General features: G+C 33.8%; 2 protein-coding genes across 2 annotated transcripts; one reads left to right on the top strand and one right to left on the bottom strand.

The window, feature by feature from the left end:
• Positions 1 to 1,389: 1,389 nt before the first annotated feature.
• LOC147553505 (palmitoyl-acyl carrier protein thioesterase, chloroplastic-like) lies at positions 1,390 to 3,592 on the top strand. Its single transcript, XM_086672570.1, has 6 exons — positions 1,390 to 2,137; positions 2,223 to 2,356; positions 2,473 to 2,586; positions 2,711 to 2,891; positions 2,973 to 3,041; positions 3,118 to 3,592. The coding sequence occupies exons 1-6, from the start codon at positions 1,724 to 1,726 to the stop codon at positions 3,364 to 3,366; spliced, it is 1,161 nt and encodes a 386-aa protein (XP_086528696.1). The 5' UTR covers positions 1,390 to 1,723; the 3' UTR covers positions 3,367 to 3,592.
• Positions 3,593 to 8,727: 5,135 nt separating this feature from the next.
• LOC147553504 (heavy metal-associated isoprenylated plant protein 7-like) lies at positions 8,728 to 10,857 on the bottom strand. The gene is made up of 5 exons (XM_086666019.1): positions 10,524 to 10,857; positions 10,146 to 10,392; positions 9,816 to 10,024; positions 9,632 to 9,716; positions 8,728 to 9,431 (listed from the first exon to the last, which is right to left on the bottom strand). The coding sequence occupies exons 1-5, from the start codon at positions 10,530 to 10,532 to the stop codon at positions 8,974 to 8,976; spliced, it is 1,008 nt and encodes a 335-aa protein (XP_086522145.1). The 5' UTR covers positions 10,533 to 10,857; the 3' UTR covers positions 8,728 to 8,973.
• Positions 10,858 to 16,108: the final 5,251 nt, after the last annotated feature.

The following is a 16,108-nucleotide window of genomic DNA, read 5'->3' as shown; positions in this document are numbered from 1 at the left end:
TATTTTGACAACCCTCAAGAAAACATTCAGATATTCTTTTTCCTCTCTTCTCCCACCCAGCAAAAGTCGTCGATAAACTGTCATTTCGACAGCCCCTCAAAAAAGAACTTCACATCTTTTTTTCCTCTTGTCCTTCCACCACCATCATTTCTCTCTCTCAAACCTGAAAGAAGAGTAGGAACCCTATGTATTCATAAAGAGGAGAGTGAAACAGTTGTGGCGGTTGAAGGTGGTGATGGCGGTGGTGGAAAAAGCGGAGGAAGAAGAAGCGATACTGGTCTGATTCTTTTTTTAGAAGTCGTGGCGACGACAGTTTATCGGTGACTCTTGCCGCCATAAAGTAATGGCGAGGATCTAGGGCAAAATCAGATATTCCCACCCAATTTTTTAAAATATCTGAAATTTTCTTTGTCTCCCATCGGCCAAAGTCCCTTTAAATAAACAAGAGGCAGGCGGGTTTAATACGTGGGGGATGGGGATTGTAATTTATTATCTTAATTTATCCCACATAAATTATGGTATATGATTTTAGGACTCGAAAAAATACTAGGGATCAAGAAATACCAGACAGAATCGAGGCAGCAATTTTATATAGATTGTCGTAATTCGTACTTTTAAAAATTCTGATTCACTAAACAACGAATTACAGTAAGCCACATAAGATTTTTTGTCTAGAGTTTGCGGAGATTTTCGTCTCTTAAGTCTCGTTACGTAGTAACTATTTTTATTTTTGAATTATTTCCTTTTTGGCCCCCTACTTTGTGACCAGCTTCCTTCTTGGCCCCCTATTTTTCATAAATTCAAATTTTGCCCCCTATTTTCAAGTAAATGTCATAACTATCCTTCCTAATTTCATATAAAAATATTAAAAAAAAGGGATATTTCCATCTCACCTATTTTTAAGTAAATGCCATAATTACCTGGAAAATTTTCTCTTTTTTTTCATATTTTTAATATTTTTTTTGATATTTTTATTTTGAAATTAGGAAGGGTAGTAACGATATTTACTTGAAAATAGGGATCAAATTTGAATTTATGAAAAATAGGGGGCCAAAAAAGAAGTTGGTCACAAAGTAGGAAGCCAAAAAAGAAATAACTCTTTATCTTTTTTTTGTTGTTGAAATCGTTATGTAGTAACTTTTTTTTTTTTTGTTGAAAGACGTTATGTAGTAACTAGATAGCATATCCTTCATCAAAAAAAAAACTAGATAGCATATAAGAATTTTTTTTTAGGGCGTTAAAGGATCCAAATGTCCTTTCAAAAGAAAAAAAAGGATCCAAATGACAATGTTGTGGGTGGGTGAGAAGGTAACCTCAGCCATCATTAGTTTCCAATATTTTCTCTAATGGCTTCCCTCATTTATAGAGCAACCTAATTTTACATATTTCAAACCTTAATCACCATCTTCAATTTTGTGAGAGAAAGAGAGAGAGAATTCCCCTCATTTCTCTACATTTATTTCTCTTTTATTAATAGAATTCCCCTAAAAGAAGCCAAGAAATTAAACAATTGAAACACCATTAAAAAAATTCTCAAAATTTAGCGTGTTAATTTACCATTAACTTGTTCAAATTCTCCTCCACCCATTAAAGTAGTTGAGCTAAAAAATCTAAAAATCAAACCAACATTACCCATAAAACACAAACCTAAAATCCCTTCTTCTTTTCTATCTTAACTTATATTCCTTCAAGTTCTTCCCAAAGTAGATGATCATAGACATAAATGGCAACATTGGGTAATTTTCGATCTTATTTCACTACAAACAATTTATGTGATCATAAAGGGGAGAACCCGAAAAATGTAGACATTCAAAGAAATATGGCAGAATTTAGGGGTTGGAGAAGGAAGAATAATGAGGGAAGAAAAGGGTTGTTTCTAAGAGCAAGTAGTAATAGAAGTAGTAGAGCTTATGAAAAAGTTGATAAGATCAATGGGAGGAAAGTTAATGGAACATACGTCGAAAAAAGTCATGAGCCGGGTCAAGAAAGCAACATGGGTGTCGCCCCGGTTCATGAGTTTCAACTAGGGAGGTTTGTCGAAGGAAGATATGTTTATAGACAGTTATTCGTTATTCGGTCTTATGAGATAGGACCCGATAAAACCGCTACAATGGAGACACTCATGAATCTCCTTCAAGTTAGCTTTTCTTTCTCTCTTATCTTTGTTTTAGTTTTGGATCATGAAAACTACAAAACTTAAGCTCATTTCGACATGAATGCAGGAAACAGCCTTGAACCATGTAATGAGCTCGGGGCTAGCTGGTGATGGGTTTGGAGCGACTCGCGAAATGAGCCTCAGGAAGCTCATTTGGGTAGTTACTCGTATACATATACAAGTCGAAAAATATAGCTCTTGGTATAAACACTCCCTATATCTCTTCATTATATATCTCATCTTAACTTAGCTAATTTTGATCATTTATAACTTCCGTTTGTCATCGTTTAATCGTAATTCTCTTTGGGAATGGACAGGGGAGATGTTGTGGAAGTTAATACTTGGGTTGATTCGGCTGGGAAAAATGGAATGCGTAGAGAATGGGAAATCAGAGATAACAAAACCCAAAAGATAATAACTAGAGCAACAAGGTGAGACGTACTAATCCTAGCTTGGACCCACTCTCTTACTGGTTGTCTCTTTAATGGGCTAAAGAAAACATTAGCATTAACTAAAAAAATCGATTTCATTTGCTTGTTCTTCGAAATAATGCAGTACTTGGGTGATCATGAATAGAGAAACAAGAAAATTGTCAAAGATGCCAGAGCAAGTAAGGGAAGAAGTGAAACCGTTTTACTTAGATAGAGCTGCAATTTCTCAATCAACAAGCGACAATAACAACAAGATCGATAAGCTTAGTAACGAGACTGCAGAGAGTATTCGGTCGGGTTTAGCAGTACGTATATATGATAAGTTAAGTTTCTTTGTATTTAGCCTAAATTGTTGATTAACCACCATTTCCTTTGGCCGAATCTAGCCAAGATGGAGCGATATGGACGCGAATCAACATGTAAACAATGTCAAGTACATAGGATGGATTTTGGAGGTATATCACTCGTTTGCCTCGTGCAAATATATATATTAATAACCCTTTTTTGATAAGAGTTGATATTTATTTGCAGAGTGTACCAATAAAAGTATTGGAAGATAACTATCTAACAAGTATGACATTGGAATTTCGAAGAGAATGCAGACAATCAAATTTGCTAGAGTCATTAACACATATGGAAGTAATTTTAGCTCAAGATGCCAAAAGTGAAAGCATGCCTAATGCAGATCTAAAAAGCATACACCTAATTCGTATGCAACACGATAAGTCTGAAATAGTTCGAGCTAGAGCTGAATGGATATCGAAACAAAAACAAATGTAATCTTATATATATATTGGTAGCATTCTTTTTTATGTACTTGTGTTTTCTCTGAGGAGTTGGCACCCTCATTCGAGTCATTCCTACACATTTTGGTGTTATATTTCACCAATATAGAGCATTATGGAAACTTGTTATTGTTTTCGTATTTGTAGTTTTTCTATACCTACCATACACTTTCATCGATGTTGACGAACAAATTATGAATGGAAGAAACTTTGCAGTCTGATATTCTCGTATCATATTATGTTACAATAAGTCATGTCATGTCGTCAAATGTCATTATTTTGATCCTACACCTAAACGAAATCAACCGTTCTAATCTTGGTCATATCTCTCTCTGTAGCTCTTAATGGACGGTCGAAGTTCCTACTACAGTGGGATACAATACGCCATTGGGCCGTAACCACTTTTGGAAACTTTACTGGGCCAAGGGTAACAGATCCAATAACAACTATGAAGCCCAATGTCGTATTTAAGGGGCCGAACTTCCATTAACAGCCCAGTACAAAATGAGGCTGGACTGGTTGGGCCTGAAACATGAGAGAGATCGGGGGCACAGATTCTATATACGGCCCGAACTTATTTTTCCACTAAGATTAGTGGATTTTTCAAATAGGGTTAGCTTAAGTGTTTAATACATAATATGTCAAAGCTCTCAATTGTAATAAAATAGTTTAAGTGATTAATACATAAAGAAAAGAGAAAATTTGATGGTTTGAGATTTGTTCTAAACTCACGAAAAACACACTTTTCTTAATCTTAAAACGAGTTTTCCGAGAGCAAAACCAATTATTTTATTATATATTAATGTAATGACATCTCTTTGGTTATAATTTGTGTAGTAATTAAGTTACTTAAAGTCACAACCATGTATATGTTAGGTGAGGTTAGTTGTAGAAGTTACCCTTATGGAATCCCATTTTTTTTCAAAACAAAATAAGATATATTTAGAAAGAAAATTACCCACACTTTATGAAAAATGATAGATGCACTGAAATTTTCTGAGAAATATCAATTAAAAACGGAATCAACAACGACGATTTTGGACGCTCAGATGTATATGTTGATTTGATATTTCAAGTTGTTCGATATATTTTTTTAGGTGATTTTGGCCTTCATTTTCGACCTATATCACATTTGTATACAGAGAGATGAGAGAAATCAAAAGGTGTTTAGGGACCACCCTTTTTTTTTTGGTAAAAATGGGGATATAGGTAGGTAATTGATTAGATGCTTAGCAACTATATTAAAGCTACCCTCCAAAATTAGGACCTCTTTCATTAGGCTAACTTCCATTTGGAATCCAAGGTTGGAGTAATGGAGTCTCAATTAACTATCTCGAATTGACAAAAACCTATATGGGTCGGTTGATGTTTTTCTATAAAATCCCATATTGCTTTGGAAAGTGATAGCCCTTTGTCTACTAGTAGATTTTGAAGATCCAATTAACCATCTCAATTTGCAAAAATTGTACACTAGTATTGTTTTCCACATGTCTCATATACTCGGACTTTTACGTGCTAAGTGAATATCATGATCGTTCAAACTGATTAAAAGAATACTATTAATAGAGTTGTAGACTTCTGATATTCAATGGTGTAACACAACTTCGGTTGTCATATTTACAACTAAGTCCTTATGATTTACAATTTGAGTTTTCTTGTACCATATGACTATATGAGATGGGTATTACGATTCTTGATATGGATATGGGCAAAAAGATAAAGACAGACAAAATGATGAAAGGAAGGACAACAGTTTGGAGGAAAGAAAACAAGACAAAATGTAATTAAGGAAAATTGAAAAACAAGAACTAACCCATAAAGAAAAAAAGAATTGAAGCTTACCTAACTTTATGAAAAACTTGATTAAATCTTTCCAAAATGAAAGCAAAACCTTTTGAGGTACATGTGACCTCAAATGATTGTCCTCACACATTTTTGCTAACACTAATAGGTGATTTTTATGTTCTTTCACATAATCATACTCTTCTTATATTCATATAACATTCGAAACGAATCGGTAAAATTACACCAATAATGATTGTAAATGGTTAAACTAAAAGAGTTTTATTTAGACCACTCACATTTAGACAAGGCGGACTTAGATTCATACCGTAAATAAACATATATCATCTTAATTAAAAACTTTTTTCGAGTTTTCGTACTGAATAGGAAGCTGCCACATTTGAAGAGCATGGGCAGAATTTAAAGAACAATGAAAAATAAGAAGATTGGACTGAGACACCATGTGCCTTTTTCTGGGGACCATAATAAAAATAATTAGAAATCAGGGTACTTCCTTAATAAATAATTAAGCATAGGTCCCACAAGTAGAGGCAAACATTGACATCTCAGCTTGATCAAGTACAATCACCATGTGGTTCCACATCAGACACATTAAATATATTTTTTTTTGATGAAGATATCAGAACAAGTTGATAAAGGATTCTTTCAACAAATAGTGAATATTTAATTGTACCACACATAAATAATATTTAAGATATTCCGCTAATTGATCGTAAAATCTGAATTGAATTTCAAATTCTTAAAATGTTTTAACTCTGACCTCACGATTACTAATTACCAGTAAATCTGATCTGAACATTAAAATTTAGAGGCATTTTTTATTCTGACTATCGACTATATATGTGTGCCTGTAAAATACATAAGAAAAGATAATTAAATTTAAACAAGTGTTATTATAATGTAATTTCTTATAAAATGTGAATAATTTTTATACCATCCATTACTGAACATTCACGTACATAACACGTAATCCTTCAGTCTACTTCTACTAAATCCTAATTTTTTTTTACTAACGAGAGAGTTTCCCATATCTTTTTTCTTTGCCGAGGGCTTGGTGTAATAAACTCAAGAAAAAGTACCACTATTATAATCCCCTTTTTTCTGTAAACTACTAAAATATTTATATTAGAATAAATATTATAATCTCGTCCCCGCAACAACTTATTCTAGATAGCTTTTTTTTTGTTGAACTACTTATAAATAATTAGATAGAGATAGAGAGGGGCCAAAAGCCAAAAGTACCCTATAAAGGGACAGTACGATCACGTGGGACTAATTTCAATATATCAAGCCTCTGCATTTTTAAAGAAAATAGTCGACCAAAATAAAAAATTATTTTAATAAATAATATTGTGTATGTTGTGTACTTGTGTGTATGAGGGATGGCTAATCGGTTTTCAGGGTGAAAGACTCGTGAAAAATATGGTAGTTGAAACATGTTGATTGCGTTCTTCAACAGTATAAAAATGAAGAATTTGATTGATGACGTCTACAAACGGAATTTGCATACAAATTGTTCATATTCTTTCGGGTGTAGGAACCCTTCTCTGATCTACGTGACATTTGGATGGATAGAGTATAGCTCTATAACAGCAGGAACCGACGGCCAACTTGGATTGGTGGTTCGCCCACGACTTATATCACATTAATTCCAAGGTGAAACAAAACACAAACCCTTGGAGATAAAAAAAAAAAAGGTTTCCAAAACTCACCACCACCACCACTGCCCCCACCACCACCACTTTGCACCTACTAACAATCAAAGTGTGTCAGACCAAATTTAGTAGTGTGGGTCAGATTTAGACAGGTTCCTCCTGCCTGCAGTGGTGGTGGCTCCATTCATGACAGAAATGAAAATCAGTTTCCATCCCTATTTGAAGAAATTAATTTTCTCCTCATTTAATGAAGAAAATAAATTTCTCTGTGTCCTGGTTTGTGTACTAAATTAAGCCTAGGAGATATGAATAGGAAATAAATGAAGTCTCCCAAAATAAAATCAGAGAATTTGACTTGGTTTAAGAAAACCCCCAGGATATTAAATAAGTTCTTAATTTTCCTAATTCCTAGGTGATCACAGTCAACATCTACTTGTTTTGATGAAGTTGTAAGAAAGGTAAGGAAAATAAGGAGTCATTACTTGGGTTTTAAGTGAGAAAGAAACTGTTAACCTTTCTTCAATTTTGCCATTAAAATTGAATTCAACTTCTATGAAAAATAGGTTTTCACTCTTACATATTTGGTAGAGACTCTACAAAGTATGTACACATACATATTTAAGCAATAGGAATATGTATGCAAAATTTTTTGTTCATTATAAAATTTCGAGGAAAATTCACGCACGAACCACAAACTGAAGTGCGTCTCTTGTAATCTGTAAGAAATTTATAGTCAATTTGGACCATCTGTAAATCTAGAATTTTTTGTATTAGAAAAATCTGAAATTTGTCAGCTACATTTTTCACATAATATAGTTGTATATTTTAAACATCACAACTTACAAAAGAAACTCAAATAGAAGATCAATAGAGATGATATGTCCTGCCAGTCTCTTAGACGGATCTCGGCCGATTGATTGGGATTATGACGAGATTACTCTATTCAGATCTCCTCCAGTCGCGCTATCGATCAAGATTCATCCGGAATACTAGCGAAACATAGCATCTTTTTAGATAGAAGATTAATGATTTTTTTTTTTGAGTAAAGATTAATGATATTATTGCCTACATATTTTACTTAATAATGTCTACTGTACCACAATGTACCCTAGTAAATAGTAGTAATATATTTCAGTTATGAAAGAATGGCAGGAAGATCTGAGTCAAGGCCTATTGGTGACATAGTAGGATCTAAAAAGGGTACAGTTAGAGGGTATTTTTTGAAACTTGCCCACTTAAAAGTAAAGAGCGGCTCACATTTTATTTACTTTTTTTTTTCTGCCCCAATTACCAAACTACTTTCACTTAAAAATAAGTTGATTTTTTATTTCAGTTTTTCTTTTTTGCAACTTATAAGAGTTTTCAAGGTGGTTGAGTATGGGATAGCATCTCACTCAAAATTCCGCCCAAGTTTGATACATAGAGTTATGATAATGTAGACTATTTCAGTTATATTGTTCTCTACTATCTCTGTATTATATGAGTTTAGATTACGTCACTGAAAACTAGATAAACTTTTATTTGTAACGATTTCCTCTCACAAGTAAGTATCTGGAACACCTTACTAATGCGATCTCCCTAACAAATAAAAATGTAGATTTGAAACATAAAAAAAAAAGTTAACTAAATTTGAAAAACTAGTAAGAAAATGAGGTTTTAAGAAAGAGAAATGCTAAAGTTACAAAAGATTTTGACAAAAGATTGTTCCCAGTTGATGTGGCGGTTGTGGTTTGAAACTTTGACCAAATCTAGACCGTTGAGAGATGAATATCACAACCGCCACATCAGCTGGGACTTTCTTTTGTCAAAATCCTTTGTAACTCTAGGAAATGAATAAAAAACTCGAAATGATCCATTTCTTCACTCTTTAAACCATACTTGTTCTTCCTCCAAAACCCTAAAACAAAAAAGCCCAAACTAGAAGCTCTTTTTCATATATAAACAAAACATACTACATATATATAAGACTAGAAAAAAAAAAAGGAAAAAGACCCACATAATTCTACAGTTATATCTGTAGTTTTATGTTTTTGGTTTATACCACTAATTCAGAAGAAAAAACATTTAAAAAACCCCTAAATTTTCCATTATTTTCCCACCTTTTTTTTACCTCTAAAACTCCATAATTCCTGCAACATTTTTTTTTACATAACAGAGCAAGCATTAGGGTTTTCGTCACTAAAGATCTGAGGAGCATAAGCATATTCCATATTATATTTTGGTGGGTAATAATAAAACTCATTCCTCTTTAATTCAACTTCAACTTTCTTTGATTCTTCTTCTTCTTCATTAGTAGCTGGTTTTGCTTCTGATTTTGCTTCTCCTTCTTCTTTCTTCTCTTCTTTTTCTTCTTTCTTCTCTCCTTCTGTTTCTCCTGCTGGTTTTTCTTTGTTTTCTTCTTCCCCTTTCTTTTCTTCTTCCCCTTTCTTCTCTTCTGTCTTCTTCTCTGTTTCCTCTTCTTCTTTCTTCTCTGGTTCTGTTTTTATTATCACTGCATGTTTGCTTGTTCTTTTGTATACATATTCAACTAGCTTTGATGGATCAAAAACCCCTTTTACTGTTACTTGTGAACTCTTCAGATCTGGAATTACATCTTGAACTCCTACAACAAAAAAAACCAAACTTTTTTTTAGAAAAAGTTGATCTTTTTATTCAATTTATAGTGAAATTGACTTTGATTAAGGTCAATTTTGAATCTCTATTTATGGATTATGGAATTTGAATCAAAGATTAGAAATGGGTATCTGTTAAAATTGAAATCTAAAATAAGATTAAAGATGAAATTGAACAAGATTGAACTACCTTTCATTCTCAGAATGCGTTTTCTGATTTCTTGAGCACAAGCTTCACAATGCATGTGAACTTTAATCACTACTGTAATCACAACCTGAAGAAATCATTGAAATTAATATAAAACTAGAGAGAGTGAAAGAGAAATGGGTAAGTGAACATGAGAGAGAAACTAGAGAGAGAGAGAGATCTAAACCTCTTCTTTCTTTTCTTCTGGTTTTGGTTCTTCTTTTTTCTCTTCTTCTTTCTTTTCTTCTTCAGTTTTAGGTTTAGGAATTGGAGAAATGAGTTCAACTTTTCTATGACTTTTCCTTTGAATTCTGTCTAATACCTTTAATGGATCTGCGTTTTTCCCTTTCACAATCACCATATGAGTCCTACAATTTGTTTGAACATCTTCAACTCCTGTAAAAAAAAAACCACCACCATTAAAGCTCACATTTTTAACCAAAACAGAGCAAATCAGACAAGAAAAACAGAGCTAAAAAACCCAAAATCAATTAGAAATCATGAAAAATAATACTACCTTCAAATCCTCTCAGACATTTTCGAACTTTTTTAGCACATCCTTCACAATGCATGAAAACCCTTAAAATGATTTCTTCAGGTGGTGGTGGTTCTTTAGATTCCTCTGGTTTTTTCTCTTCTTCTGGTTTTTTTGCTTCTTCCTCTGTTTTCTTCTCTTCTTCTGGTTTTTTCTCTTCTTCTGGTTTCTTTGTTTCTTCTTCTTCTTTCTTTTCTTCTACTTTCTTCTCCTCTGGTTTCTTCTCCTCCTGAATAACCAAATCAAATCAATACCCATTAAAGAAAAACAAACAATCAATCTAAAACATTAACACCCAAAATCAAATCAAACAGAAAAACTTAGAAATCATCATAAAAAAGGAGATTCATTTTTTTTTACCTCTCCCATGTTGTTTTTTCTTCTTCCTTGGGTTGAAACTTGAAATTAGTGAGAGTTTGTTTTTCCTTTACCACTAATAAAATTCTCAGAGTGGGTTTCGATTATTATAAAGGTAGCAACGGACTATTGAAGAGCTTCTGTAACTATCTTGTACTCTTTCCACTTTCTCTCTCTACTCTCTCTCTCTCTCTCTCTCTCTCTCTCCTGTACAGTACTACTACTCTCCTTTTCTAAGCCATCAGATCTCAAATGGAAAATATGAAATCTTTTTCCTATTAATGATATCATCACAATCTGAGTTGGCAATCTTAAGGATCTTCTTACCTTACCCCTCAATACTTGTTGGTAACTGAGTTTACCCCTTAATTAATTGATTATTGACTTTAACTCCTTCAACTACAAAATAACGCTTGTTACGAAGAAATGTACAACGAATTGAATTTCCAGTGCCATATATATTCCTCCTCTTACAGGATGGAATCTTATACCCAAGAAATGAGTGGGTTCGTTATTCCCTTTCTCTAGGATTTGCATAAAATAAAGGTCGTAGGTTTGAGGTTTCAAAACGATGAAGGACATCAATATTTTGAGTGTGAAAATATTGGACGCCCCAACCCTTTTCTTCTCTTCACGTCGATCACCCTAGTACTCGATTGCCGACAGACTGCTATGGTCGATTATCCTCATAAAAAAACTTCTTTTTCCTCCAACTACTATAATCATTTTTTTCTCAGTCTCGTTTTTCTTTCCTCTTTTCTTTCTCCATATATCTTTATTCTCTCTATTTATTTTATCTTTCTCTAATGGTGGTGAGAGGAGGAGATAAAGAAGACGAAAAGCTTTTTTATTGAAGGATCGCCTGCAGCGGCAATCTGCTGGCGATCCTTCGTCAGCAACCGACGTGTAAAGATTAATACGGAGTCTGGGTCATTTAAGATTTTCCAGTAAAATCTTGGATGCATAAAGATCATTTTTAAATTCGTGATCTAAAATAAATTTACGGGAATATCATCTCTATCAATCATATTAACGCCCAAACTAAAAAACAAATGAAGATATTACAAATACCAAGAATCACGGCCAGATTATTGTTTAATAAACATATTACTTTTTTTTTTTTTTTTTGTTGAAAATAACATATTACTTTCTTGCCTACCAAACCTCATCTTAGTGGTTGGAATAGAATAGTAAGTCTAAGGGAGTAAAATGCATTACCAATGTGTAGGGGGTAAAACTCAATGCTAATTTGTGCCAAGGGGTAAAGTAAAAAAAAGCTCAGTACTAGGGGCAAAAATGGTGGCACCACGCTAAACGATAAATAAGTTTGTTTACCCTACTCATTTCACACTGACAATACTGGTATACGCACGACGAAAACACGACACGTGGCCTTTTTCTCGAGATACTGACTAGTCTGACTCTATTTCATTTCGGCTAGTGGACCAGGTGGTTGATGAACGGTTATGAGTTACTTGTCTTGTAGAGGATGGAGTTTTGCGGGCCAAGCCTTGGCGGGCTCTGGGTTCATGGGTCGGCCCGCTGGATCAAATACCGACATGGAGGGTTGGTGAAATAAATCCTATTGTTTTCCCAAAACAGATGAAACTTAATGTTAATTTTTTGTAGTATACGCCATTTCCAATCCATTGAATCTTTTAAGCTTACTTTGTTATAAAGCATTCACAAATCCTTATCTTGGTGGATTCATCATAGTTCGATTAAGGAAAATTGGCATGTACGATATTGATATACATAAACTAGTACGGATGTATCAACTTCGATAAATCTCTAAATTGCTAATTAATATACCACAAATATAGGTAGTGTTTAGCGTAATGTGGCAATTCAGATGCAGAATTCGTCCACGTATATTGTACCCAACATGCATTTGAAAACTCTTTTCTATTATTTTAATTTTTCTTATGCATGGGTTGGCTAGATTTTTCGTCCAAACTTAAAGGTGTAAGATAGAGGTACAAGTTAATAAAATATTTGGTTAGAGTGACTAATCCATTTTGGTGATGCCACATGTCATACATGCATGGGTCAAGTATAGATCTCTTTAAGTTAGGTGGATTGCCATGTTGGCACAACGTGTCTGTCGGCTTGTTGGGCCATGTCAGTTCATACGTCGTAGCTTGGTGGTCTGGCAGTGCCAATGGATTTGTTCGGACCCATGTTAGTTCACAAGCCGTGTTTCAGTGGTTTGGTAATGCGAATGGACTCACGAGACTGTCTCGACTTTAGCTTATAGTCGTGTCTAGGTGGTATGTCAATGCGAATAGGCTTGTTGTTAGTTCACAAGTCGTGGGCTTTCTAGGCCCATGTCAACTTACAAGCTGTGTTTAGGTGGTCTGGCAGGGCCATTAGGCTTGTCCAGGTCATATCACCCTACAAGGCGTGTCTTGGTGATCTAGCAGGGGCATTAGGCTCGTCTATGCCATATCAGCTCGCAAGGTCCGCCTAGGTGGTCTGATTGTGCCAACGTCCTAAAATGTGCCACGTTACACCTGCATTTTGATGTTGCAGATCGCCATGACCCGTTTATAGGCAGGCACCTGTATTCAGACGGTTGTTCATGTCAATTTTAATGAGCAGTATCTCCAGAGGGTCACTCTAGCTGCCACCACAAGTCCACCACTAGTGTTGTGAACCACTAATTAATGGGTCAAATTGGACAATAAAAACTGAAACCAATGGGGGAGATAGTAGAACTGAAAAGATTCTTATTTCAGGTTAGGTTAAAGAGGTAAATGTCAATAAAAAATACCTGAAGTAGCTAGGGTTAAATAACTCTGAAACTCTCTGTCAGAGTCACCTTCAATACTACTGGTTTTATGTTTATTACTCCTCATAATTGAAACTGTAAAATTGGAAAATTTCATATCACAGTAATAATGGAAAAACTATTGAAAACAATGTATTTTTTTTTACCATTTTCCATCTTCATTAAATCCACTACTAACTTTAAAAACCCACAAGACTCCAATTTACTGAACCAATCAGGACCTACACATACTTTTTATACACAGTTGGGTTGGTTGAAATATTGTTGTAATTGCAGTTGGTTGTCTTCTTCATTGAATTTAATCTATACTTAGAATATGAATTTTTGTTATTTTAAAATCGACATGTTTCCTCCGTTTCAAGTTGATTCATCTCGATATCTAATTTGTTCGGATTCGGAGATAAAAAAGTAATTTCGAGGTTTTTTTTTTTTTCCTTCAACTAGATAAAATAAGTTATCTGAAATGTGCATAATTCGATTTATAGTCAGTATTTTCAACGAGTCATACTAGAAGAGTTGAAAATTCAAAAGAATTAAAGATGATTATTACAAATTAGAATTTTGATGAGACTATACCTGAGAAGAGAAATGCTAGCATTCGTTTTAGTAGACTAGGTATTATTGCTCACATCGATGTACATAATAAGTTTCTTTCCTCTCTTTACTTTCAAGCACTAAGTATTAATATTCGATATGATAACCATTCTACCTTAGAATTCGGATGAGACATTACAATTGTTTCCTATACAGGTTTATAAGTTGTGGTATCAGCCCCATAATATGTTAAACTATTAATCACATTTTAGGTAGTTTGATAAGCTTGATGATGGTACTTAAAAGTTAGTCTAATAACAACAAGAATACAAGATCAATAGAATATTAGAATCCATTGCATTTGTGGACATTAATACAAGTCTAATCATAATTAAGATGACTAAAGGCTTTTCCTACTTGAACACATACTTGGCTAGTTAAGTAAAAGTCTGGTAAACTTGAGTGATCTAAAAAATTTCTAAGGCTATTGATATTTACAGTTGAATGAATTTATGCTGTGTTTGGTTGCAGGATTCTTAAGTAGGATTCCTATCAAAAGTGGAATTTGGTAGGAATCATGAATCCCTGGTCTGTTTGGCTACCAAGAATTCTAGGACTCTTGAATCCTAAGGATTCCTAATTCCAAAATTTGTATTGGACCAAAATCCCACCCTACCCCCTAGGATTTGCTAGGATTTTAGATTAATGAACCTAAATTTCAAACTTAAAATCAACAAAAAAGTATTTCCTTCTACAAAATCATTATTTTTTTCAAAATCATTATTTTTTTCAAAAATCACATTTTTTCTAAAGAGGCTTACAAATACTCAAATAATAATAAATCGTAGGATTCTTAGTTGCCAAACAAGCCAAAAAATATTACTAGGATTCATGAATCCGTGGAATCATGAATCCCAAGGACTCATGAATTCGCGGATTCATGATTCCGCCATCCAAACACACCATTAGGTTAGTTAAAACCGTTGTCCTAGCCTATTTAGGGCATCCAACTAGCTAGCTCACAAAGGATAATTGTTTTTCAATCCAAATTCTATAGGCAAGGGAAAACAATGTGGGTTGAGCCTACTCAGTAGCTAGGTTAGAATTTGAGGTTGTGATTGAGCCTATTGATGAGTATAGGAGCAACTCGACTTGAATAAATAGAAATTAGGGTAGACAGAATTGACCTCTTGGTCATTTAATCTTCATCATATTTAGTTGTTACGGGTCCATCGTTATTTTGATGGAAAAGATACTTTAGATCGAAAATGATAAATGACCCTACTAGTGCATTCCCTAGTACTTTCTATTGAGCTCCACTCAAATATAAAAAGCTATGGAGAAACCCCTTGATTCGAAAACGACGATTAATTCTGATGTATTAGGTGTCTCTGTATTTATAGAAATTTTCATTTTCGTGTTTATCCAAAATTGTTGGTTCAGTTTAGGTGGTTAACAGGACAAGAGATTCTTTAGTCTTTTCACATTGGAAAAAAGATTAAGATCTCATTGTCCTAGGGGGAGTCCCAGTATCAGCTATAGAGAGAAGTCTCTCTTACGCAGTTATGATCCATTGCAATTTCATCTTTCGGTCCGTCCAATCCTAATAGATGGTAATTCCTTGAAAATTGACAATTGGACCCATTAATTGTCAGATATTTTGTTTTCTTATTAATTTATCTTTTTTCTTCACTTATTTTCTTGATATAAGGTACATCTTTAATAACTATGGTATTCAATTTCCCAAAAAAAAAAATACACCTTTAATAACAATGGTCTATTTCTAATAGAAAAATTGCTTTAGGATTTACATATAAAAGAAAAAAAGAAAAAAAATAGAAAAATAGAAAGTAGAAAAAGAATGAAAATAAGGTAGTAATTGATTGAGGGAGGAGACAAGTGGAAAGAAAGACTGTGAGGGGGTCAATCAAAGAAAGGATGTGCTTATTGGACTCCAAGTAGATATCTGTCTGGATTATTTGGATTTGTTTTTATACAAGTACAGGAGATCCAATGACTTTCCCTCTGACATGATCTTCATACTACTTATTCATGTGATTCTGCTTTCCTTCTCTCTCTCTCTCTAACTCTAGTAGATAAGATAGTAGAGTGAAATGGATCCTTGAGTCTAATGGGTAATTATATACGTTGGCCTACCGAAAAAATGTGTTAAGTATACATTGGCTTCCTGTGGACCACTTGCTATGACATTTTTATGTGAAAAAGTTGTATGTCTTCGTCTGTATATTTAACATCTTTGTTA

The sequence above is a fragment of the Eschscholzia californica genome, unplaced genomic scaffold (genome assembly GCF_041429995.1).
Source record: "Eschscholzia californica isolate CP2 unplaced genomic scaffold, dmEscCali1.0.p SCAF_3, whole genome shotgun sequence".
Lineage (NCBI taxonomy): Eukaryota > Viridiplantae > Streptophyta > Magnoliopsida > Ranunculales > Papaveraceae > Eschscholzia > Eschscholzia californica.
This window is presented reverse-complemented; position numbering and strand designations above follow the sequence as displayed.

What these genes read in the sequence shown, in the direction of transcription:
- LOC147553504 (XM_086666019.1), bottom strand. An exon ending in ATGTCTGAGAGGATTTGAAG is followed by an intron (nt 10,025 to 10,145) that starts GTAGTATTATTT and finishes TTTTTTTTACAG; the next exon opens with GAGTTGAAGATGTTCAAACA. An exon ending in ACGCATTCTGAGAATGAAAG is followed by an intron (nt 9,432 to 9,631) that starts GTAGTTCAATCT and finishes TTTTTGTTGTAG; the next exon opens with GAGTTCAAGATGTAATTCCA.
- LOC147553505 (XM_086672570.1), top strand. Translation starts at nt 1,724, where the DNA reads ATGGCAACATTGGGTAATTTTCGATCTTATTTCACTACAAACAATTTA. An exon ending in CACTCATGAATCTCCTTCAA is followed by an intron (nt 2,138 to 2,222) that starts GTTAGCTTTTCT and finishes ACATGAATGCAG; the next exon opens with GAAACAGCCTTGAACCATGT. An exon ending in GTATTCGGTCGGGTTTAGCA is followed by an intron (nt 2,892 to 2,972) that starts GTACGTATATAT and finishes GGCCGAATCTAG; the next exon opens with CCAAGATGGAGCGATATGGA.